This window comes from Staurois parvus, unplaced genomic scaffold, assembly GCF_062004578.1.
Source record: "Staurois parvus isolate SC_StPar_1 unplaced genomic scaffold, SC_StPar_1.0 ptg000813l, whole genome shotgun sequence".
NCBI classification, from domain to species: domain Eukaryota; kingdom Metazoa; phylum Chordata; class Amphibia; order Anura; family Ranidae; genus Staurois; species Staurois parvus.
Genome location: NW_028318609.1, coordinates 482,537 through 508,826, shown reverse-complemented (window position 1 = coordinate 508,826; position 26,290 = coordinate 482,537). Strand labels below are relative to the sequence as shown.

The window sequence follows — 26,290 nt, the reverse complement described above, 5'->3', positions numbered from 1 at the left end:
TATGGAGCAAAATAAAAGAATCAAAAAGAAGCAGATTAAGAAAGAAAGGAGAAAAGGAAGAAATATTTCAATGATGCTGGCTTACCCAAACTGGATAAAGCTAGATTAACAGCTTTAGAAAGTCCAATTTCGCAAGACAAAATAAAGTGTAGCAAGAAAGAGCAAGGCAGTTGGTAAGAGCCCAGGGCCAGGTGGTTTTTAAATGAGATACTACAGGAAATTTAGAGAACAAGTAGTCCCCAAAATATGTACATATATGAATGCATTGGGAAATGAAACAAAAATGAGGGAGGAATCATTAAATGCATATATCACAATTATACTAAAGGAGGGGAAAGACGGATATCAGTGTGCCAGTTACAGACTTATATCTTTGTTAAATGTTGATAGAAAATTATATGCAAAGGTATAAGCAACTAGGCTGAAAGAACTGATTCCAGAATGGATACACTTATATCAAGTAGGATTTATCCCGGGTAGAGAAGGAAGGGATAACAGATTAAGATCACTGTTCCCCCTGCAAAAAAGTAAAGAAAGTAAGGTCCCTGGGGTTATTCTATCGATTGATGCTGAAAAGGCCTTCGATAGAGTTGACTGGGGATTTATGATAGAGACACTTGAGACCCTGGGAATTGGGCCCAGAATGTTAAACTGGATTAAAGAACTATATAGAGAGGTCCGTCAGCTGCTGTGAAGGTTAATGGCTCTCTGTCAAAGACTGTTAGAATGTATAATGGAACAAGACGGGGATGCCTATATAACAAACCCCAGACTAACATGACCTAATTTAATGAAAATATTAAAAGAATATGGAGAGTTATCCAATTTGAAAATCAATCCATTCAAATCAGAAATATTAAATATTAATGTTTCTCAAGAAAGGAGAAACTAATTCTTCAAAAAGAATTCCCTTTTACATTGAGAAAAAAAGAACGAAAATATTTGGGAATAAAATTAACCTAAAGAATCTATTCCAGGCAATTTATATTCTACTAACAAATGAAATAAAGGATGAACTGAGGAGAATTTCAGGAGGTAGGGTGTCATGGATAGGCCATATAAATATGATAAAGATGATCATAGCACCAAAAGTCCTGTATAAATTTAATATGCTCCCAATACAACTACCAAGGTCTTTCTTTGTGATTTTTAAGAAAATGGTACTCAGATATATATGAGCCAACAAAACAAATGAGCATTAAATATGAAATTTTGTGTAATAATAAACTAAGAGGGGGATTAAATATGCCAGATATTAGGAGATACTATGTTTCAGTGTTATTATCACGAATATAGGATTGGATACACAATACACAGGGCAGAAGTTGGGTAAAAATGGAGAATATATTAAGTAAAGCACAATAGGATAGAATTATATGGATACCACATGAGTTTCACACATTGGATGAAGGCACTAGTACTTTGACACTAAATGTATTGAGGGTATGGGATGTACTACATAAGTAAATGAAATAGAAATATAATTCACTTATGATTCCATTGGCAGGAACAAAATTTTTCCCACCAGGGGATAAATGTATCTCGGGAAAATGGATAAAAGATAGAAATACACGTTTGAAAGATATTGTAAATAATGGGGAACTATGTTCTTTTCGCAATTTAAAAAATAAGAAATACATATTTTCAGTTTTAGATGAGTGGCGATACTATCAACTGAAACCTTTTTTTGCAGAGCTCACGCAACCATTAAGGACAGAGGAGGAAATGTATCCTTTAGTATATATGCGTAGTTCAAATAATACAAAAACATGCTACTTCAAGAATCTGTAGGACCCTTGTGGATATAACTGGTGCAGATTCTCAAGGGTCAATAGATCAGTGGGAAAAGGAGCTTAGAACAAAATGGAATGAGAAACAAAAAAATAAAATGTTTAGATTACCACGTGGTGGTGAATATGAACACAGTTGAAATTAATTATAAATGTTTGGTAAGATGGTATATTACACCTATTATAGCACATCAACAAAGACCAGAGATATCACCTATGTGTTGGCAATGGTGCAGTTATAAGGGGACAATGGCACACATTTGGTAGTTCTGCCCAAAAATACAAGGATATTGGCAGGATTTAATTCAATATATTCAGTAGATACTGAAGATTAGTATATCGCTAGATATCACCAGCAAGGCTCCCACTTTTCATCCATTACACATCTGCATCAGAGGTTGGTCATTAGCTCTGAGGAAAGGGATTCGTCCCCAAAACGCGTCAGCCATTTGACCGCACTGACAGTGAGGACACCTTGCCTGCCGTTGTGGCCATCGTCATTTTTCTATGCTTTTTAGATACATGCTTTGTTTGTGAGTGTTTTTATTATTTTTTACTCTTTACAATAAACCTTGGATAATGCACTAGGTGTGTGCGCCACCTGTTTTCTCTTTATCCAGAGGTTGCAGACATGCTGCAGGACACTGTCAAGGTCTGTGAATATGCTATGTGAGTTGTCGGAGATTGAAGAATAAAGTTGAATAAAGCACATTGACCGGATGGCATACACCCACGGGTCCTTAAAGAATTGAGCTCTGTCATTTCAAAGCCATTGTTTCTAATTTTTAGGGACTCTTTAATGACTGGCATAGTACCACTGGATTGGCGTAAGGCCAATGTGGTGCCAATATTTAAAAAGGGGTAAAAATCTTTAGCAAGTAATTATAGACCTGTTAGTTTAACTTCTATAGCCGGGAAGATACTGGAGAGTTTAATAAAAGACCACATAGATGAGTTCTTGCTGGAAAAAAATATTTTGAGCAACATACAGCATGGATTCATGAAAGACAGAAGTTGCCAAATAAATCTGATTTCCTTTTATGAGGAGGTGAGCAAAACCTTGGACGTGGACGTGGTATACTTGGATTTTACAAAAGCGTTTGACACAGTTCCCCACACATGGCTAATGTGTAAGATAAAGTCTACAGGCTTGGAAAAATCCATATGTAAATGGATAGAAAACTGGCTGAAAGATCGTATTCAAAGAGTAGTGGTTAATGATTCATACTCTGAATGGTCAGGGTCATCAGTGGTGTACCCCAAGGTTCAGTGTTGGGACCCTTACGTTTTAATATATTTATAAACCATATAGGGTCTGGGATTACAAATACCATTTCAGTCTTTGCAGATGACACCAAGCTGTGCAGTGGAATAACGTTCTTACAGGATGTCTTCAATTTCAAAGCCGACCTCAATGCTCTGTGTAATTGGGCAACTATGTGGCAAATGAGGTTTAATGTTGATAAATGTAAGGTTCTGCACTTGGGGGCTAAGAATATGCATGCTTTATACATACTAGGGGGGTACAACTGGGGGAATCAATGGTGGAGAAGGATCTGGGGGTTCTGGTAGATCACAAGCTTAATAATGGCATGCAATGCCAAGCTGCGGTTTCTAAAGTGAGTAAAATCCTCTCTTGTATTAAAAGAGGTATAGACTCCAGAGAGAGAGATATCATATTACCCCGGTACAAATCATTAGTAAGACCTCATCTGGAATATGCATTTCAGTTTTGGGCACCAATTCACAAAAAAAATATTGAGGAACTGGAGAAAGTACAGAGAAGGGTAACCAAACTGATACGAGGCATGGAGGAGCTCAGCTATGGGGAAAGATTAGAGGAACTGAATAATTTATTCTCTCTTGAGAAGAGGAGATTAAGGGGAGATATGATTAACATGTATAAATACATCAGTGGTTCATATAGTGAACTTGATGTAGGGCTATTCACCCTAAGGTAATCAGAGGACAAGGGGGCACTCTTTACGTCTGGATGAAAAGAAAATTAATCTCCAAACACGGAAAGGTTTCTTCACAGTGAGAGCTGTGAAAATGTGGAATAGACTCCCTCAAGAGTTGGTTCTGGCCAGCTCCGTGGATTGCTTTAAAAAAAGGCCTGGATTCTTTCTTGGATGCACAGACTATAACTGGATACTAACATTTATAGGTAAAGTTGATCCAGGGAATATCCGATTGCCTCTCAGGGGATCAGGAATTTTTTTTCCCCTGCAGGAGCAAATTGAATTATGCTTTGCTGGGATTTTTTCCTTCCTCTGGATCAATTGTGGGTATAGGATTATAACTTTTTTTTTTTAATGGTTGAACTGGATGGACTTTTGTATTTTTTCAACCAGACTAACTATGTAACTATGTAAGACATGTTTCGAGACAGTTCTATACTGGAGACGTACTGTATTAGATAAGGCTGTTATAAATCACATCTATAAAAAGGCAATATGGAAATGGGAATCAAAGCCTGCAAAGAGGGCCACAGGCTGAGCAACAGTTTGTTTTATTATCCTCTTTTTGTACATTGTATCTCTAATCTTCATCATTTGTAACAATCACCTATACTCAGTGTTGATGTACACTATATTACTTACAGAGAGTCCATTCCACTGCCCTTCCTAAAGCAGGAGGACCAACCAATAACCTCTGCACTGTGCCCAGTCTTCCAGTGTGTGCTCTGTGCACCAAGCTCTCCTGCTGTGAAGTTACACGAGGAGTCACTCACCTACCTCAACCAAGGTAACCAATCCTTTCTACAATTAGCCAGTATACAACTATTTGATCTTTGGTCTATATGGTGTCATGCATACAGTTATACAGGGACTGTACAGCATGCAGAGCGTATGTAATTGCTTTCCTGGGAACCGCTGCTGCCATGTTTAGTCACCTATTGAGACACATTAGAAGAGGTATGCGGTGCTGAGGGTTATGTAAAGCATCCGCATGTGTATTGACATATGCTCCAAATGCACAATATATGCATTCAGAGTGCTAGTGTGTATACGGCTGCTTTGTGCAGCTCTTGGCACAAAACTACGTACAGCCACTGCTTCTAATGCATCTCAAAGGGTGGCTGTACACGGTGGCAGTGGTACTCTGGAGTGTCATTACAAAGGCTCTGAATGCTACACAGCCTGTGCACTACAAGGATTAAATGCTTGTTTATTTTTGAGGCACAGGGATAGGTGTACTTACTTTATTCCTGCCTCTGGCTGCCTCCATTTATGCGACCAGTCCAGCCCTATCACTTCTCTAAGGTGCTCAGCCGAGGTCACATGCTTACCACTTCCACATACAATGTAGCATTAATAGCGCTGCCTTGTACGTGATGACACTGATGAACTACCCACAGCTTGGAGCTTTGGGCAAAATCCCTATCCCTAACATAATGGTCATAGAATATACACACCTAAACCGTTATATCTGAAGATCTTCACTTTGTGGCCCACTCAGTTCCATAGTCTTGGTCTTCTCCATGCTACAACCTCCAATCAAATCTCCATCCTTACAGGACTCTAGGCCTGCTTAGGGGAAAATTCTCTGGGGACATGCAGCCCCAATAAGACAAATTTTAGCATAACTGTCATTTTATATGTATCACCTTCTGGTGCAGGTCAGTCCTATGAAATTCGGATGTTAAGTAACTGGAAGGGAGCCATTGATCTGCCTGAAGGTCGTCGCCTGCTAAAGGTAAGTTTATCTAAAGCAGGCTGTATTTTCAAGTTCATATCTCCATAGGCACCCGGTTCAGATATTTCTTATAATAAATAGTCTGGCAGCTCAAAAGCATTAACTAAAGAGTATCTAAACCCACAGCCAAAAATGTAACATATTTTACCTTACCAGTATATACAGTGACTTGAAAGTATTCCTACTCCTTGAAATGTTCCACATTTTGTCATGTTACAATCAAAGACTTATATATTTTATTGGGATTTTACGTGATAGACCAACACAAAAAGGCACATAATTGTGAAGTGGAAGGAAAATGATAAATGGTTTTCAACATTTTTTACAAATATGTGAAAAGTGTGGCGTACATTTGTGTTCAACCCCCTGGAGTCAATACTTGCAAGTACAGCTGCAAGTCATTTGTGTCTACCAGCTTTGCACATCTAGAGAGGGACATTTTGCCCATTCTTTTTTGCAAAATAGCTCAAGCTCTGTCAGATTGGATGGAGAGCATCTGTGAACAGCAATTTTGAAGTCTTGCCACAAATTCTCAATTGGATTAGATCTGGACTTTGACTGGGTCATTCTAACACATGAATATGCTTTGATCTAAACCATTCCATTGTAGCTCTGGCTGTATGTTCAGGGTCGTTGTCCTGCTGGAAGGTGAACCTAACAGGTTTTCTTCTAAGATTGCCCTGTATTTGGCTCCTTCCATCTTCCCATCAACTCTGACCAGCTTCCCTATCCCTGCTGATGAAAATCACACCATAATGCTGCCACCACCAAGTTTCACGGTGGGGATGGAGTTTCCAGGGTGATGTGCTGTGTTCATTTTCTGCCACACATAGCATTTTACTTTTAGGCCACAAAATTCAATTTTGGTCTCATCTGACCAGAGCACCTTCTTCCACATGTTTGCTGTGTCCCCCACATGGCTTCTCACAAACTGAAAACAGGACTTCTTATGGCTTTCTTTCAGCAATGGCTTTCTTCTTGCCACTCTTCCATAAAGGCCAGAATTGTGGAGTGCATGACTAATAGTTGTCCTGTGGACAGATTCTCCCACCTGCGCTGTGGATCTCTGCAGCTCCTCCACGGTTACCATGGGCCTCTTGGTTGCTTCTCTGATTAATGCTCTCCTTGCTTGACCTGTCAGTTTAGGTGGACGGCCATATCTTGGTAGGTTGGCAGTTGTGCCATACTCTTTTCATTTTTGGCTTGTGGATTGAACAGTGCTCCGTGAGATGTTCAAAGCTTGGGTTATTTTTGTATAACCTAACCCTGCTTTAAACCTCTCCACAACTTTATCCCTGAGCTGTCTGGTGTGTTCCTTGGCCTTCATGATGTTGTTTGTTCACTAATGTTCTCTAACAAACCTCTGAGGACCTCACAGAACATGAGTATTTACTGTATACTGAGATTAATTTACATTAATTTACAAGGTGGACTATTTACTAATTAGGCTACTTCTGAAGGCAATTGGTTCTACTACATTTTAGTTAGGGGTATCAGAGTAAAGGGATGGCATAAGCATACAAATTGGCTCTGATGAAGAGGCAAGCCCTTGAAACGCATCAAACATTTGGAGGTCTAGGAGTCCCATTACGGATATCATCCAGTGTGACTGGACCTTGCTGTACTATATATGATGTGCCCTTGACATTTGTTCTTTTGTGAGTATATTACCACTTATTTATCTAATAAATTATCTTTTAAAAAGATAATGCACTAGGCCCATGCGCCCTGTGTTTGTTTCTTTGTATCAAAGTAAAGGGGGCTGAATATAAATGCACTCCTCACTCTTCAAATATTTATTTGTAAAATACTTTGAAAATCATTTCCCTTCCACTTCACAGTTATGTGCCACTTTGTGGTATCACATAAAATCCCAATAAAATACATTTGTTTTTGGTTGTAACATGACAAAATTTGGGAAATCTCAAGGGGTATAAATACTTTTTCAAGGCACTGTAGATGATACAGAAAATGTAGAAAAAAAAACACTGATCCTGAATGGCAATGAGCTTGGCCTTCCTGCAAACTTATCTCTATCCAAACATGCTGCAATCAATTACAGGCCAGCTCAACAAAAGATGGGATGCTGGTAATGTCATTGTCCTTTCTATAGACAAGGAGAGGGGAGGTTTTTGTAGGCCACATTTGGAGAGAAGCCTAGAGTGACAACTCTGTATCTTCATAGATACAATACAGTGATTGATTGTTGTCACCCTAGGACAAGAAGGCTACATTCACACTTGAGAATTGTGTAGCTTGAAGCTCCAAAAACATTCAAACTTAGAAAATCAATTGTTCTCTATGGTGCCTGTTCACATGATCAGGTGTGAAAAGGCACCATAGAGAACAATTGATTTTTTAAGTTTGAGCTTTTCTTGGAGCTTTGAGCTTCAAGCTACAAAATGCTGAAGTGTGAATGCAGCAGAAGTGTGTTACTGGCAGGATCACCAATTGAAAGTAAAGGAAAAAAGCCTCAAACATCTAAAGAAGCCACCATATCTAAGAATTGCTACGCAGCTATATATTGCATTTTTGTTCATGGGTTTAGATACTTTTTAAAATAAACATTTTTCTGCCTGTGGGAAGTAAAAAAAAAAAAAAAAGATAATTTTTTTTATGCAATATTATATGTTGAGCATTAAAGTGCACTACTGAGGATAGCAATATGAACTGCCATTGCAAACTCATTTTTAAAGGAATCCAGTCACAAGGGCAACATGGAGGCTGCTATTGCTTTTACATCTAAAATTTTAGTTGCCTGACTGTCATATTGATGCATTTCTGTTATGAGTACTTTGATTTAAAGACACTTGCTCTGTCATTCTTATCCTGATTTCATTATGTAGTTACTTATGAGCTACTGACACTTGGCAGTGAAACCATGATCAGGATGAAGGCCTTGAAGCTGGGCACTCCCCAATCAAGTCATCATTGGTAGTTCCTACTATTTATTCCTCCCAGGTTCACTTTAAGCTGCTTCAAAATGGCATTGTTATGACAGGTACTCTTTAGCAGATTATGACTTTCCTCCTTCACAGAGTGTAGTCAGAGTGGTGTTCCATGACCGACGTCTACAGTACAGTGAGAGACAACAGCTGGAGAGCTGGCAGATGAGCCACCCTGGGGACAGAATTCTTGATATCGGTAGGTTAACAAAAATTTTCACTAATGTACTGTTTGTTTATAAGAGGAATTACCATTATGGTAGGCAGAAAATGTGTATTGGTTGATGAGATGTCTGTAATAAACGTGTTAGCCAGTGACTGAACATAGAGTAGATCTCCAGCCAAACAGCTGAACCTACAGATGTGATGGATAGGTGCAACATGGTTCTGCGGCAGAAAGCACACAGAGTCCCGGAGTGCAGAAACCGATATATTGCAGAACCTGTAAAACAGTACAACAAGCCCAGTGGGGAGGCTCACCTGACCAGGACACTAATGAAAGTTAAGAGAAGAAAGCAATGCCCTGTGTTATAAACAGAGCAGGCATCATGACTGGGGACAGTCTCTTCGGACTAGTCTGTAGGGTAATAAAGGAGTTAAGTGATGGCAGAAGAGCAGGACGGTGAAGGGGTGTGATTTGGATTGTGGTGTCAAATTATTGTCAGGAAAAAGAAAAGGAGGGGACTCCTACATCACATTAAGTTCCATGACATACTGTTCACTCAGTTGGCAATGAAGAGTCAGCAGTGCTTAGGCCCGAACAAAAGACAGCATCTGTGAAGAGTAGAATGTGGCTTGGCTGGTCCAACCCAAAGGGGAGCTTTCTTAAGTTGCAGACATAGACCCTATCCTTCCCCTACTCCTCTGGAACCTCTCCTTACCACTGGTGTTGGCCCTGACAGATGGGTATCCTGTCCCTGCACTCTCCACCTGCAAAATGTGCACCAAAACCCAGAGGCAGCGACTTAAAGAGATTTTGCATGACCCAAGATGGCCACAGGGTCATCTGGATCCAGCGTAGCCAACTCCAAGGGACCAAGGAAATCATAGAGAAATTTCTTTTGACTTCTCCCAGCTGCATTGTCGTTCTGGTTCAGCATCACGTGCAATGGGGAATGTAGACTGCACTTGCCTACAGATGAAATCCATATTCTATAGATCACCTGTTAAAATATGCTTCATGTTGTTTATCCGGAACTATAATTGTAGAACACTTTGCACTGATTTGTCTCTACTCTAACCCAGCTGTTGCTCCTAAGTGTGGTATAGTAAGAACATAAAATAGTGGAGCAGCACTAAAAAGCATCAATATGTGCAATAAAATATAAAGAAACCGTGAGGAATATACAGTATGTTTAAGGTGCTCAAATAAGTCCACACTATGTGCAGTCCTTAAACAATAAATCCTTCAAAACAATCTTCAGTGCATCTCCACGAATAGAATTCACATAAAAAGTGCACTCACTCACTGGATAAGATTGTGACCTCTTTATTTAAGAAAGTCACTAGAAAATGCTCCAGATATTGAGACTCCACTTTCCTCTATTCAAGTCTGTGGTTCTTCATATTACTCTCCAACAGGGCTTCTTTTCTCAGAAAATAGGTGCAAGAACTTCCTCTTTCTGAGTCTTCACCCCATTGTCTCAACCCACCACCCTCCTCTGAGCACCGTCCCTTGGTTCCACCCCCTACCCACCTCCCAGTTCCCCCCCTTTAGAGAATACAGAACCAAGTATCATTTTGTGGTGCTAAATAATTTGTGTATAGGTCTAACTATGATCCTTACTGAGTCACATATACAGTATCTCACGGAAGTGAGTACATCCCTCACATTTTTGTAAATATTTTATTATATCTTTTCATGTGACAACACTGAAGAAATGACACTTTTGTTTCTATGCAGAAGGGAGTCTGATTTTGGACTCTCCAGCTTTAGTAAATAAACCCCAATCAGCTTCTAACCTCAGCTTGTTCAATGAAGCTTTGGCAATGAAACCTGCAAGCTGATTGGTTTCTATGCAGAAGTGAGTCTGATTTTGCACTCTCCAGCTTTAGTAAATAAACCCCTTTGCTACAATGTAGTGAGTGTACAGTTTGTATAACTGTACATTTGCTGTCCCCTCAAAATAACTCAACACACAGCCATTATTGTCTAAACCGCTGGCAGCAAACATGAGTACACCCCTAAGTCAAAATGTCCAAATTGGGCCCAATTAGCCATTTTCCCTCCCTGGTGTCACGTGACTCGTTAGTGTTACAAGGTCTCAGGTGTGAATAGAGAGAAGGTGTGTTAAATCTGGTGTTATTGCTCTCACTCTCTCATACTGGTCACTGGAATTTCAACATGGCACCTCATGGCAAAGAACTCTCAGAGGATCTGAAAAAAAGAATTGTTGCTCTACATAAAGATGGCCTAGGCTATAAGAAGACTGCCAAGACCCTGAAACTGAGCTGCAGCACGGTGGCCAAGACCATACAGCAGTTTAACAGGACAGGTTCCACTCAGAACAGGCCTCGCCATGGTCAACCAAAGGAGTTGAGTGCACGTGCTCAGCGTCATATCCAGAGGTTGTCTTTGGGAAATAGACGTATGATTGCTGCCAGCATTGCTGCAGAGGTTGAAGGGGTGGGGGGGTCAGTCTGTCAGTGCTCAGGCCATTCGCCGCACACTGCATCAAATTGGTCTGCATGGCTGTCGTCCCAGAAGGAAGCCTCTTCTAAAGATGATGCGCAAGAAAGCCCACAAACAGTTTGCTGAAGACAAGCAGACTAAGAACATGGATGACTGGAACCATGTCCTGTGGTCTGATGACACCAAGATAAACTTATTTGGTTCAGATGGTGACAAGCAAAGTGTGTGGCGGCAACCAGGTGAGGAGTACAAAGACAAGTGTGTCTTGCCTACAGTCAAGCATGGTGGTGGGAGTGTCATGGTCTGGGACTGCATGAGCTGGCACTGGGGAGCTACAGTTCATTGAGGGGTGCTGTCATTCGCACCCCAGACGATAAAGTAAACAAAGGGGCGGGGTCATCCAGTGACATTACCCAATAACCCCTCCCCTTTGTTTACTTTAGTGGTCGAATGACAGCTACAAAGTGAAGAAAAAAAAAGCCAGCAATGACATCTAGTGGCAGCCAGTGAGGGAGCCTGTCTGTTGACACTGCTCCCTCACTGTATACACTGCTCCTCTCCTGCCCCTCCTTGCACACAAAGAGAACCTGTCACTCATATGCTATCACATAGGGGACTATTGGTCCCCTATGTGATAGCAATAAAATCATAAGTTAAAAAAAAAATTTAAATAAAAACACACATTAAAAGTAAAAATGGAAAAAAAAAATTGAGCCTCCCCACCCCCACATACGCAAACATTTCGGTTTTGGTTTTCGGCCAAACGCATCCTGAATTTTCAGTTTCGGTACCAGAATTTTAATTTCGGTGTCCCACTAAAAAAACACAACAAAACATGCTCCAGTGGGGGAAACAAATTACTTCTTGATCCCCCAGGAGGTAATCAGATAATCCCTGGATTAACAAACTCTGCTGTTATTATTTATAACTGTTAACCACTTTCCCGCCGCCCTATAGCAAAAATACTGCTACAGGGTCACGTGCATGTGTATCTATATGTGTGTGTGTGTGTGAATATATATATATATATATATATATATATATATATATATATACACATACACACACACGTGTGTGTGTGTTTATATATATAATGTGTGATTTTGCATTTCCAGGTAGGGGTCATGCGCTCCCTGCTTGCACTGCCATTTGTGGCCTCGGCTTGTCAATCACCGGGTCCCAGCCGGTAATTCCCCGCCGGCGATCACCGAGTATCACTGACAGGGGAGAGACCTGTAAGTAAACAATACAGATCTCTCCCGTCAACTCCTGCACATTGCTTTGTTTGGCTCTGCATAGCAGAGCCATACAAAGCAATGCTCTTACACAGTGAAATACACACACAGTAAAACAGCACACAGTTAACCCTTTGATCGCCCCAGATGTTAATCCTTTCCTGCCCAGTGTCATTAGTACGGTGTCAGTGCTTTTTATTAGCACTGATCACTGTATTGGTGTCACTGGGGATGTCAGCGACAGTTGGTCAGTTCCCCCAGTGTCAGAATGCCCACCGCAGTCCCGCTATAAGTCACTGATCGCCACCATTATTAGTATAAAAAAAAACAAAAAAAACTTCCAGTATATATACCGCCATTTGTAAACGCTATAACTTTTACGTAAATCAATTAATTTACACGTATTGGGTTTTTTTTAGCAAAGACATGTAGCAGAATACATTTTGGCCTAAATTTAGGACAAAATTTTATGTTTTGAATTTATTTACTGGACATGTTTAATAGCAAAAAGTCAAAAATATTGTATATTTTTCTCAAAATTGTTGGGGTTTTTTTGTTTATAGCACAACAAATTAAAAAATTACAGGTGATCAAATACCACCAAAAGAGCTCCATTTGTGGGGGGAAAAGGGCATAAATTTAATTTGGTTGCAGAGTTGCATGACTGCGCAATTGTCAGTTAAAATAACGCAACGCCGTATTACAAAAAATGGCCTGGTCAGGAAGGGGGGGTAAATCCTCTGGAGGGCAAGTGGTTAATATCTGGTTGTATTTTGTGCATTTACAGCTCCGAACTATCCCTGATTTCAACGGGCTGTCCCTGATTTGCAACAAAGTCCCTCTTTCCTCTTCAATTGTCTCTCATTTTAGTCTGATCTATATAGTTGTATATAAAATGCATTCTTTATCTATCAAAAAGTGTTTCCCAGTACTAAACCTTTCATCCAAATTCTAAATTGCTGCTATGTAAATTCCAAAAGCTAGTATAAAAGAACAGGAGTGGTAAAAAAAAAGCACTTGTGGGTTTAAATAATGTTTTTTAACTTCTTTATGGGGGTGTGGCGGGGGGTGTCCTATGCCTACTTACTTTTGCTAATTGGTGTTCCTCGTTCCCATCTCAAAAATGTGGGAGGTATGCATTTAGGAATGCATTAATATTTTATAAATCTACTGAGCTGGCCAGAACCAGTTCTTGAGGGAGTCTATTCCACATTTTCACAGCTCTTACTGTGAAGAAGCCTTTCTGTATATGAAAATGAAATCTTTTTTCCTCCAGACATAAAGAGTGCCCCTTTATCCTCTGTAATGGCTTGAAAGTGAATAACTCCAAGTTCACTATATGGACCACCTATGCATTTATACATGATCATACGTGATCATATCCCCTGTATAGGGCTCATGCACACAGGGCTTAGTTTTACAGGTCTTTTTTTTTTTGCCTGTAAACATACCTCTATGTTAGCCTATGTGTCCATGCACACATAAGCATTTACAGGCAGAAAACAAATCCATCAACAATGTGTTTCCCCTGGTTCACACCAATGCGTTTTTTAGTGCTTTCTGCATTTTGCAGAAACTCACTACAGTCCATTTAACATGGTTTCCTATAGGACATGTTCACATCTATGCTTTTTGGGCTGCTGCATTTTTGGAAAGGGTCAGGGACTTTAATAAAAGCAAAAACCTGATTTTTTGCTAAAATAGAGTTCAAAGGAGAATCTGCTGAAACGCATGTAGTGCGTTATTGCTGTGTTTTTGCCGCATTTTGCGGTTTTTCTGCTCAGCAACAAAAAAATGTCCACTTTTATTAAAAAAAAAAAAAGCTTAAAAAAAACACAAAATGCAGTAAAAAAATGCTTGTAAAAATGCAAATCAAAAAGCATTATAAAACAGATAAAAAGCAAAAAGCATAGATGTGAACCAAGCCTTCAGGAGAGGAGCTTTTGGGCAGAAAAATCTATTTAGAAACAAATTCAGTTCCTCTAATCTTTCCTCATAGTTGACTCTGATCAGTTTGGTTGCCCTTCTCTGCACTTTCTCCAGTTCCACGATATCCTTTTTTTGTGAATTTGTGCTCAAAACAGAACTGCGTATTCCAGATGATTACCATGCTGCTACTTTATAATTGTTTAGTTTTGCGAATGGGCACCAAATGCATTATGGGACACACTTCTTAAGCCTATGACTATATATTTTAGGCTAGATTTACACTTGTGGTTGGGGGGGGAAGGAAAAACACGAGGTTAAGACAAGTTTTTACTGTTCCCCGACAGCTCCCACTTAAGCTGCAAGTTCAGTGGGCAGAGGTGCAAAGTGATCTCTTCTGCCACGTTCAGTGGGCAGTACCACCCGCTGACCCCCTACCTATGTAGTGATTTGTGTGTTTATTGTTTAACTGCAAGTGGTTATCCAAAGGAATTAAAAAAAAAAAAACAAAGAACTTAAAAACGGGAACAGAGCAAAAAAAAAAAATCTCAGTGTAGAAAGGTCTGTTTCTTGTAACGTGGAAACAAATGAGGGGAAATATTCTCAGTGGAAGCACAGGCAGCAATTCAAACTTGCCAGATGTTCTAACTCTTCACTATTCTATCTGAAAAAAAAAACGTTTTTGCTGGAGGTTGGGATTTAAATTATAGACACTATGTAAGTGATACAGAAATGAATGTGCTCTAAATGAGAGAAGGGCTGTCATCAAATATGCACTATATCGCCAAAAGTACTGGGTCCCCCCTCCAAATCATTGGATTCATGTGTTCCAATCCCCTCCATGGCCACAGACGTATAAAATCAAGCACCTAGGCATGCAGACTGCTTCTACAATCATTTGTGAAAGAATGGGTCGCTCTCAGGAGCTCAGTGAATTCAAGCGTGTCCATCCCTGACATTTCCTTGTTACTAAATATTCCACAGTCAACTGTTAGTGGTATTATAACAAAGTGGAAGCAACTGGGAACAACAGCAACTCAGCCACAAAGTGGTAGGCCACGTAAAATGACAGAGCGGGGTCAGCGCATGCTGGAACGCACAGTGCACAGAAGTCACCAACTTTCTGCAGAGTCAATAGCTAAAGACCTCCAAACTTCATGTGGCCTTCAGATTAGCACAACAGTGCATAGAGAGCTTCATGGAATGGGTTTCCATGGCCGAGTAGCTGCATCCAAGTCTTACATCACCAAGTGCAATGCAAAGCATCGGATGCAGTGGTGTAAAGCACGCCGCCACTGGACTCTAGAGCAGTGGACAAGTGTTCTCTGGAGTGATCAATCACGCTTCTCTGGCTGGCAATCTGATGGACGTGTCTGGGTTTAATGGTTGCCAGGAGAACGATACTTGCCTGACTGCATTGTGCCAAGTGTAAAGTTTGGTGGAGGGGGGATTATGGTGTGGGGCTGTCTTCCAGGGATTGGGCCTGGCCCCTTAGTTCCAGTGAAGGTAACTCTTAAGGCGTCAGCATACCAAGACATTTTGGAAAATTTCATGCTCCCAAATTTGTGGGAACGGTTTGGGGATGGCCCTTTCCTGTTCCAACATGACTGTGCACCAGTACACAAAGCAAGGTCCATAAAGACATAGATGAGCAAGTTTGGGGTGGAGGAACTTGACTGGCCTGCACAGAGTCCTGACCTCAACCCGACAGAACACCTTTGGGATAAATTAGAGCAGAGACTGTGAGCCAGGCCTTCTCGTCCGACATCAGTGCCTGACCTCACAAATGCGCTTCTGGAAGAATGGTCAAACATTTCCATAGACACACTCCTAAACCTTGTGGACGGCCTTCCCAGAAGAGTTGAAGCTGTTATAGCTGCAAAGGGTGGGCCAACTCAATATTGAACCCTACAGACTAAGACTGGGACACCATTAAAGTTCATGTGCGTGTAAAGTAAGGCATCCCAGTACTTTTGGCAATATAGTGTGTCTGGTGGGGTGTTTCCATTGCTGTAGTCCTTATTGGATATTGAAGACATCGGCTGATGTGATTTAAACCTCCAGAATTTATTAGAAACTAGAGGACCACCACTAAGGGCAGCTTCACACCAAAACGTGATGCAGGAAAAGTGCATTCCGTGCACGTTTCCCACACCAAGTTGAAAACTCATTGCCTTTTGAAATTTGCTGTGGGTACCAATACATGTTACGGCACCCCAAATGCAGATTGCAAATGCAGTGCACCAGATACTACTACTTTATAAAGTAGTGCATGCACTACTTTTTTTGGCGATCCGTTGCAATTTGCTATTCAAGTCAATGGGCTACAAAATCACAGCTGATTGCGGACCGCATTCCTTTGTGATTCAGGTGTGAACCAGCCTTAAATGAAATTGACCTTTTGAAAGTCCACTTAGAAAGAAACACACTAGCTTAGAGGTCTATGAAACATCAAATTGTAAGATCTATATTCAAGAGAAGAAAAGCAGGACTTTTTTTAATGGGAACGCAGTGGAACACAGTTTCGGCACCTCCAGCATTGAATGCATGTAATGGCAAGAGGTGTTGAGGAGTGCTGCAGGGCCTACTGATGCTGGCTGCTGGGGGATCTATTGTCATTGGAGGGGATCTATTTCTGCAAGGTGGTATATTGTTGCTGGTAGGGGATTTATTGTTCCTCAGGGGTCCACTGTTGCTGGAAGAGATCTACTTCTGCGACCGAGCCCTGATGGGTGGAACAAAACGCATCAGAAGATGTGGCCAGAACAGTGGCGGAGGCCATTCCTCAATATTGGACTCCTGGGGTTGGTTGAGCAGGGTCCATCCCTTCACTTGGAAGGGATCTACTGTTGAGGGGGGTTCTATTGTTGCTGGTGGTGTCAACTGTTGCTGGAAGGGATCTAATATTGAGGGAGGGTGTATTGGTTTTGGCTGCAGGAAGATCTGTTGTTACTTCTGGCGGCCTATTGTCCATGGGGTGGCATTTTGTGGGGGGGAAGTCCATTGTTGTGGGGGGGGGGTGTCTGTTGCTGCTGTATATGGGGGAATCTACTTTACGGATTTTTTTGTTATTAATTCCTTAACAATTACTTAGCACCACAAAATGATACTTGGGTCTGTATTCTGTAAAAGGGACGGTACTGGTAGGTGGGTAAGGAATGGAACCAAGGGACAGTACTTGGAGATGGGTAGAGGGTGAAGACAAGAAGTGAGTCACAGGGGGTGGGAGTTCCTGCACCTATTTTCTGAGGGTAAAAAAAGCCCTGAACAAGGTTATATCTAAACGTACATTGGTTTATGTTTGGGTAGATTGAAGTTGACATAAATTCTTTCTCCAATGTAAAACCTGACTTAGAGTTGTAGTTTTCAGTTAGGTTGCCATTGAACTATATTCCTAATGTGTTGCAGATGTCCCACTTTCTGTGGGTGTGATAGACCCTGTTGCACATCCCAGCACTTTGAACATCATTGAATTCCTGTGGGACCCCAGTAAGAGAACATCTGTTTTTCTACAGGTAAGGAAAAAGGCAATTTGGTCATGATTTTGGCTTGAGAAGGTCTGCTGGAATGTAATGTGCGAGACAAAGTCTCTTGTGTCCTTCTTTTTCAGGAACATAATGTGCGAGACAAAGCCTCGTGTCCTTCTTTTTCAGGAACGTAATGTGTGAGACAAAGCCTTGTGTCCTTCTTTTTCAGGTACATTGTATCAGTACAGAATTTACTCAGAGAAAGAACGGAGGAGAAAAGGGTGCCCCATTTCGGATTCAGGTGGACACATACAAGTCAGACTCTCATGGAAGCTTTACAGAACATCTTCACTCATGTAGTTGTCAAATCAAAGTGTTCAAGGTACGTCTATGCAGGGCGGTATTTTTCTAAGGTACTTGATGGCCAATACCTAAAGCAACAGGATTATTGGGAGAAATTGTTGGTCTTTTTCCACAAAAAGGGATAGTTAGTAACCAGAATGTACAAAAAATAAAAACTATAACTACCCGCTCTTCGAATGAGCACCTGGAATTGTCTTACATGTGTTTGACGCAAACCTTTCTGACTGGCTAAAGCAACCATTCTCAACCAGGAATCCTCCAGAGATTGCAAAGAGTTCCTTGAACTGTAGTTGATTGACCTCTCATTTGATGGTGCCTGCAAATTTTCAGGACTATAGCCACTTGGCATAATCAGCAGCATGCCATCAAGATCTTTTTAGCTTTCTGTATGGGTGGTATTCTGACCACCACTGTAAGGGGCAAATTCTTTCCCAATGACTATATGCCAACAGAGTGTTTGGCCAACCCTGGACATTGCCAGTGGTGAGTGATACTGCATCTGTTTCCAGTCACCTCTAAGACTGAGAACTGAGTGATCAAAGACTGAGTGATCTTCAGTGAGCAGTGAGCCAGTGCCAGCTATTGGTCAGGCATCTGGGTGGATCCCAACATTAAAGTCGGGATCTGATTAACTCCAGAATCTGGACCAGCTGAAGTGACTTCAGCCAACAGTGGACTTTGGCCTGCAGTTGGCTGAATCTGGGTCACAGGAGTGCAGAACCAAGTGCAAAAGGGGTTTGGCCCACTTCTCCTTTAATAGCCCATTCATATATGTGTATCTATGAATGTGAGTTAGGGGCCTTAGATTGTACGCTCTTTGAGGGTTAGGGACTGATGTGCATATACAATATATATGTAAAGTGCTGCATAAATTGACAGCGCTATACAAGTACCTGAAATAAATAAATAAATAATAATGAATATAAAGAAATATTATAAAGGGGAAATAATATGTGTACTGGCCTTCAAGAAATTAGACTAACTAAAATTTCCAGACAAGCAAACATTTTAAAAAATCTTCATTCCTTTATATTCAGGTCAACCAAGACATCTGAGAGCTTTTAAAGCTGTCCATTATACAATTCAATAATAGTGAGCTATGCTCCCAGATTTGGTCCTCAGTTACATTGCATCGACTTCCAGTGAAGTCGCACGATTTCAAAGCTGGATGGCTGGACTCAAGGTGCAACTTGCAAGACATCTGCGGCTTGCAAAGACACAGATGTCTATGCAGGTCGCACCTGAAGTAGTGCATGCTCTGCTTTCAAAATCGGTACAACTCTGACCAAGTCAGAATCGCAACGTTATGACCAATTTAATTCCGGAGAATAGGGTGCAATTTGAAAATAGCATCGCATGGCAAGTCACGCCCGTTATGACTTGAGCTTCTTTTGTGATAATCAGGATGTTTATTCCCATATGGAAGAAAAATATATTTGAACTATATTTTAAAAATATTCTTCTTGACATATATTTAAAATGCTACAATTTTGGTCACATTCATTAAAAAAATACAACTCTACATTTTGGAATGCATTTACAAATATATCTAAAATATATTTTAAAATGACTTTTTTTATATGTTAAAAAAAAAAACTGAAGAATATGTCTAAAAGAAAAAATATATTTTTAAAAATATATATTTTTTAATATATTCTTCAGAGTTGGGTCAAAGTAATGGATGTGGACAACGATCACAATAAGTTCTGTCCCTCTGTTATCTTGTTTATGTCATGTGCATCTTATTTAGGTGATTTTTTTTTTAGTTTTCAGAGTAGGTAAGAGTAAAAGTTAGAATCTCAACATTGTAGTATGTCATCAGCCATGGTAAACTGGGAAAACCTTAGCTGCAGAGATGTTGAGTAGGAGCTGCATTAGTAAAAATTATTCACAACTGCAGTATGCTATTTACCTTTTGGCCATTGTCTGTCCCCATGTGTAGCCTAAAGGAGCAGATCGCAAGCAGAAAACAGATCGTGAGAAGGTGGAGAAACGCTCAGCCCTAGAGCGGGAGAAGTACCAGGCAGCATGTGAAAATACTGTCCTGACTGAGGTACTGACATTTTTTTTTTTTATCTTTAATCACTTGACCTCTTAAAAGTTTTACCCCCTTTATGACCAGGGCATTTTTTTGTTATTGCAATGCACTACTTTAACTCGTAATTGCAAAATTGCACCCAGACGAAAGTTGTATAATTTTTTTTGTGGTATTTGATCACCACTGGATATTTTTATTTTTTATATAAATGAAAAAAGACTGAATATTTTGGAAAAAAAAAAAATTTTTTTTACTTTCTGCTATAAAACATATCCAGTGAAAAAATGGAAAAAAAAATCTGATTTCTTCATACATTTAAGCCAAAAATATATTCTGCTACATGAATTTGGTAAAAATAAAAATCCCAATAAGTGTAAATAGTTTAATTTTTTTTCACACAAATAGAACTTTCTTTTGGCAGTATTTGATCACCACTGGGTTTTTTATTAGTTATTATATAAACAAAACAAGACCAAACATTTTGAAAAAAAAAATATTTTGTTTTACTTGCTTTCTGCTATAAAAAATATCCATTAAAAAAATTTTCATCTCTCATCTTTCATTGTTCTGACCGTTCTAAAAGTTTGTAAAGTTTAGCCTGTTAGCCATTACTATAGAAAACAGTTTATTTAATAACCAAAGATCCCTACAATTAGAATCAAATGCCACACATTTAGGTTTTCTTTATAAGTGACTTAATCAGATTGCCAATATCTAATAATCCCATATGTTTGAAGAGTTTAGTCGTCCTCTACTTACTAGAAATATCTTTTCAGTGCACCCCTTGGCCAGACACAGATGTATCCCGAACTCCAACCAACATCCCCAGTATGTGCTCACCGAGAATATACAAAGTGCCCTCCCTGGAGAGGTAAGTGGAATTGTCTTTTTACTGCTTCACAAAGGCTGCCAGGAGAAGGGCACAATTAACCACTTTCTATCTGGCCAATTCTGACACTTCCCTCCTACATGTAAAAATCAGCAGTTTTTGTTTTTTTATGCTGGAAAATTACTTAGAACACCCAAACATTATATACTTTTTAAGTAGAGGCCCTAGAGAATAAAATGGTGGTCGTTGCAATTTTTTATGTCATGTTTTTCAAATGCAATTTTCTTGAATAAAATACACTTTATCTGCTTTCCCACCGTCCTATAGCAGATATATTGCTACAGGGCAGCAGGGGTGCACAAAATCACGTGTATATATACATGATTTTGAATTTCCGGGTAGGGCGGGCTCTTACTGTGAATAAGCCTTTCTGTATATGAAGGTTACATTTCTTTTCCCCCAGACATAAAGAGTGCCCCCTTGTCCTCTGTAATGACCTGAAAGTGAATATCTATACACCAAGTTCACTATGCGGACCACTTATGTATTAATACATGGTGGTTATATCCCACCTTAATTTCCTCTTCTCAAGAGAGAATACATTCAGTTTCTCTAATCTTTCCTCATAGCTGAGCTCCTCCATGCCTCTTATCAGTTTGGTTGCCCTTCTCTGCACTTTTTCCAGTTGCCCGATATTTATTTTTGTGAAATGGTGCCCAAAACTGAACTGCATATTCCAGATGAGATCTTAATAATGATTTGTACCGGGGTAATATGATATCTCTCTCTGGAGTTTTTACTTCTCTTAATACATAATAGTATTTTGTTTGGTTTTGACACTGCAGCTTGACATTGCACGCCATTATTAGGTATATTATCTACTAGAACACACACTTCACACTGTCTCTGTATCTGCCAGCCCAGCCACCATCTTCCCTATAGATATGTCTCGTCTTCCCTCCACCCTGCTATGCCACCTCAAGCGGCGGAACCTTGGTTAAAAAACCCTGATTTAGATTGTCCTTAGTTGTTAGGTAAATTCTGTAGGAAGACAGTTGTTCAGGTGGCTGTGCAGTGCTTCAGAGGCTGTGGCTCAGTTACCACCCCCTGCATTCAGGAATTCAGTTGATGTTTCTTGAACATAGTGAGCGGAGGGACAGAGGCTGCAGCCTTAATATTCATGTGATTTCCACCACTCCCTGGGGAGGTTAGCCCAGAAGGTGGGGAAGTGACCCATAATAATTCTTATGCCTGGCAGTCTGGGAGCAGAATGCAGGGTTCAGCTGTCTGGTGGTGACCCCTGTGCTGGGGGCTCTGCCCCTAGGGCAGAGAGGAGTAGAGAGCGGGTACCTGTAATATTCGCTCCCCAAAGGTGCCAATCCTTAATGGGAAGCGGGGGACAAAGGCTTAAAGCGGAACTTCCCCTTTTGGGTGGAGCTCCACTTTAATACAACTCCTTTGGAAATGTTATACCTTTTTTGCTTTGTACTACTACTCCCACAGCTGTGCAATTAGGGTTGCCACCTCATCCCTTTAAAACAGAACACATATTAGTTACACAGGTTCTGTGACTAATTAAGGTGGTAATTAAACTCTGTGCCTTATCTGCATTAACCTCTGGCCGCCCGGCCAATGGCCGTTTGGCGGCCGGCAAAATCCCTCAGCGTTCCAGTTTGTGCGCTTGCAGAGCCACGCAGCGGCGCAATCTGTCACGGGCCGTGTACCTCGGACACGGCAGATTCCAGATCTGAGTACCGGCCCCGTTGCTGGTACCATGTGACCTGCTGTGACCAATCACAGCAGGTCACATGACAGTTATATATAATGGATGGCTTCATTCATGCCATCCATTGTATACCAGTGTGTCTAGCTGTGAATGGTCACAGCGATCACATGCACGAGCTGAGCCAATCACAGCTCAGCTGTGTCATGTGATTAGCCGTGGCCAAATCACAGCTACAAAAAAAAACAAACACACCCTGAATGAATCGATGTCATTCAGGTAAATGACAGGTAAAGTAATTCTTTGCAATAGGCAAATTGTGTAAAGTAAAAAAAAAAAAAAATACTGATCACTTCCCCAAAGTAGTACAAATGTTACTATGGTAACATTGTACTACTTTGGTCATAGTGAAATATGAAAAAAAAATCTTAAAAAAAAAAGAAAAACAATTTAATAAAAAAATTAAAAATAATAAACAAAATAAAAAAAATATATATTTTTTTTCATACTGTCACTAGTCAGTGTCCCTGATCACCGCCATGCCAGTTATATGATGACTCTGTACTGCACTGGTGACAGTATGTAAAAATTGTGAAAATAATTTTTTTCATTTTTTCATTTTCCGAAAAATTATGACCAAAAAAATACTTCAAAAAACTCGCCATGCCTCTTATGAAGTACGTCGGACTGTCTACTTTGCAAAAAGGGGTCATTTGGGGGATATCTGTACTGTTCTGACATTCTTGGACCTCAAGAAATTAGATTGGCTGTCAGTACTTCAGGATTGATCAATATTCAGATCTATACCATAGTTTGTGAACTCTATAACTTTCCTACAAACTAAAAAATACATCCTAATTTGGGTTACTTTCACGAAAGACATGTAGCAGAATACATCTCGGCCTAAATTTTTGAAGAACAATTATTTATTTGCAAACTTTTATAACAAAAACAAAGAAAAACGTGTTTTGTTTTCAAAATTTTCAGTCTTTTTTTGTTAATTTAGCAAAAAATAAAAACTCCAGTGGTAATTAAATGCCACCAAAAGAAAGCACTAGTTGTGTGAAGAAAATTATAAAATTTTAGTTTGGGTACAATGTTGTATGACCGCGCAATTGTCATTCAAAGTGTGAGAGTGCTGAAACCTGAAAAATGACCTGGGCAGGAAGGGGGTAAAAGTGCCTGGTATGTAAGAGGTTAAAGCAGAGTTCCACTCAAAAGTGGAAGCTCCGCTTATTTGCCTCCTCCCCCCCTCCACTGCCATATTTGGCACCTTGGGAGGCACCTTGGGAAGGGGGAAGTGGGTACCTGGTTTTAACAGGTACCCGCTCCCACTTCTGGCTCAGTTCGCTGCGGGAAAGTGAGCTGGAAGTTTGGCCCCCTCCCGCAGTCTCCTGGGAACTTTCACAGGTTCCAGGAGACTGCCGTACCAATCAGGAGGCGCGGCATGCGCAGTGGGCACCAGGCTGTGAAGCCACAAGCTGTGCGCCGTCGAGTACAGGAGAGAAGGGACTGCGCGGGTGAGTACATTGTTGGACCCCGGGTCAGGTAAGTGTGTATTTATTAAAAGCCAGCAACTACAATTTTTGTGACTGCTGTCTTTTTTTTAATAAACAGCACGTGCGGGAGTGCGGGCGCCATTTTTCCTTGGTTCTCAATGTGCGCGTGTACGCACTTAATGCTGATCTTCTTCAAAATGGCGACTGTGTAATGCGCATGTGCCAGCTACTATTTAAGTGAACGGCGGACGACGCGGTGTGATTGGCGACCCCCCTCTAAAGACGTGCATGTGCACGATATGCGTCAGGAGGAGCCACATCACGCCGTGACGTCACGCCGCCGGAGCAACTTGGAGCTCCGGCAGCCATCTTTGAAATCGGACGGTCAGTCCTGTTTGCTCACTGAATTTCTACCTATTACTTGATGCATCGGTTTTTAATTTTACTTGTCACATTAAACTATTTTTCATCTATCTACTACACTATGGGCGTATCCTTGTTCTAACCCCCTGGGGGAGCCTTAAATTTTCAAATATATTGCCTCATGACAAACCCTTATATCCAGAGAGGAAATCTCCCACCCAGGGAGCAATACTGGTTTAACCCCTTAAGGGGAACTCTGGTGGACGTGGATCACCTGTAAAACCCTAAGAATCCTGTCTGATGACCTACCATCCCTTAGAGGGAAGACTACACAGTTCCTGACTCCCCTTGATGACACCTGGAATATTGATATAAGGCGCATTTTACATGCGCGTCCTGTGAGTGCGCATTACTTACACTATTACTGCACAGACACCGGTTCCAGAATAACCAGAGCACAAGAGTCACCTTTTTGAACTGTCTTACTATTTGAACTGGTCCACTTCTATTTTATTAACTTTTTATGAATTTATATTAGACACACATTTACAGATATATTTATATTTAACTTCTTAGCGCTGCACCCCCTTTTTAGAGTCTATTATATAAGGTGTTATTGGTTACCTTTGTGCATAGCGGCTTTTTATATATATTTTAGGGTGCTCACATTTTTACCTATATAGTGTGCAAATACCGTTTTTCTTGGCTGTGGGTTCTGTGAAGGGAAAAAAAGGCCCAAAACCCAAGGGGCTCCTTCAGGGGAGGTACTGCAATACAATTATTTTCAATACAAACAAGACTTTTTGTGAACCTATTTAGGAGCTATATATTGGAGTGGAGAGCTATTCTCACAGTAATACGTGAGATTTGCTGGGGTTTTCTGATTGGTGCCTATCTACTGTTAAACATTTTGCCTTTATTTCCATTCCTAGAATCTGCACATCTCCGGTATGTACGTCAGACAGCTCTACAGAGTATGTTGGGGAGGTAAGTTAAAGTCTAGATTTTTGTAACCATGATTACTAATTATACATTTTAATTCTAGAACAGTATAATGAATTATAAATGAGCATACAAACATAGTAACCAAACACACATCTGCTCTTATTGTTGACTTGTTTTTGAAAGGTAGATCTTTCAATGCAATATCAGAAAATATTGTGCAAGAGGATCTGTATGTAAATTATTCATCTTTTTCTGTTTTTGGTTTTTGTTTTTTTAATGGAGGTTCTTATAACTAGACGTGCGTTTTGTTATGTTACAATTCCTTTTTCAGACAAAAACGTAATTTTTGCAGATTAGGAGTATATAATTCTCTGAACGGACATAGTGACGAATATCAAAGAATCCAAAAAAAAGTTATAACATGATTAATGAATGCATTTGTTTCACTTGGATGATATCAGATGATGTGATAGTAGTTTGAACCCATGGGGAAATTAATTCAATTTTCAAATTTGTTCAACAATTTGCATTCGGATAATGTTTTAATTATTTGGAGATTCGGATGTTTATAAATCTCTGAATGAACATACAGTAGTAATGAATGTCAAAGAATCCAAAAAAAAAAAAAAAACTTATAACACTTTATGAATGCATTAATTTCATTTAGATGACGTCAAATGATGCGATAGTAGTTTGGACCCATGGGGAAATGAATTAAATTTTCAAATGTGTTCAATAATTTATATTCAAATAACGTTCCATGTGTTAATACAGATGCGCATGACGCCAGCTGATACTGTCCAATCAGCTCATGCCACTTCTCTTGGTGGGTTGGC

At 40.2% G+C, this 26,290-nt stretch overlaps 1 protein-coding gene across 1 annotated transcript in view; it reads left to right on the top strand.

The window, feature by feature from the left end:
* Nucleotides 1-26,290, top strand: part of LOC149444113 (transcription factor CP2-like protein 1) — a 63,292-nt gene that overhangs the window by 10,852 nt on the left and 26,150 nt on the right. The window contains exons 2-9 of the mRNA XM_089654873.1: nucleotides 4,396-4,538; nucleotides 5,413-5,489; nucleotides 8,528-8,633; nucleotides 17,636-17,742; nucleotides 17,924-18,076; nucleotides 20,000-20,110; nucleotides 20,872-20,966; nucleotides 25,442-25,496. Coding sequence (XP_089510999.1) covers nucleotides 4,396-4,538; nucleotides 5,413-5,489; nucleotides 8,528-8,633; nucleotides 17,636-17,742; nucleotides 17,924-18,076; nucleotides 20,000-20,110; nucleotides 20,872-20,966; nucleotides 25,442-25,496 — 847 coding nt within the window. The remainder of the gene's footprint in view (nucleotides 1-4,395; nucleotides 4,539-5,412; nucleotides 5,490-8,527; nucleotides 8,634-17,635; nucleotides 17,743-17,923; nucleotides 18,077-19,999; nucleotides 20,111-20,871; nucleotides 20,967-25,441; nucleotides 25,497-26,290) is intronic.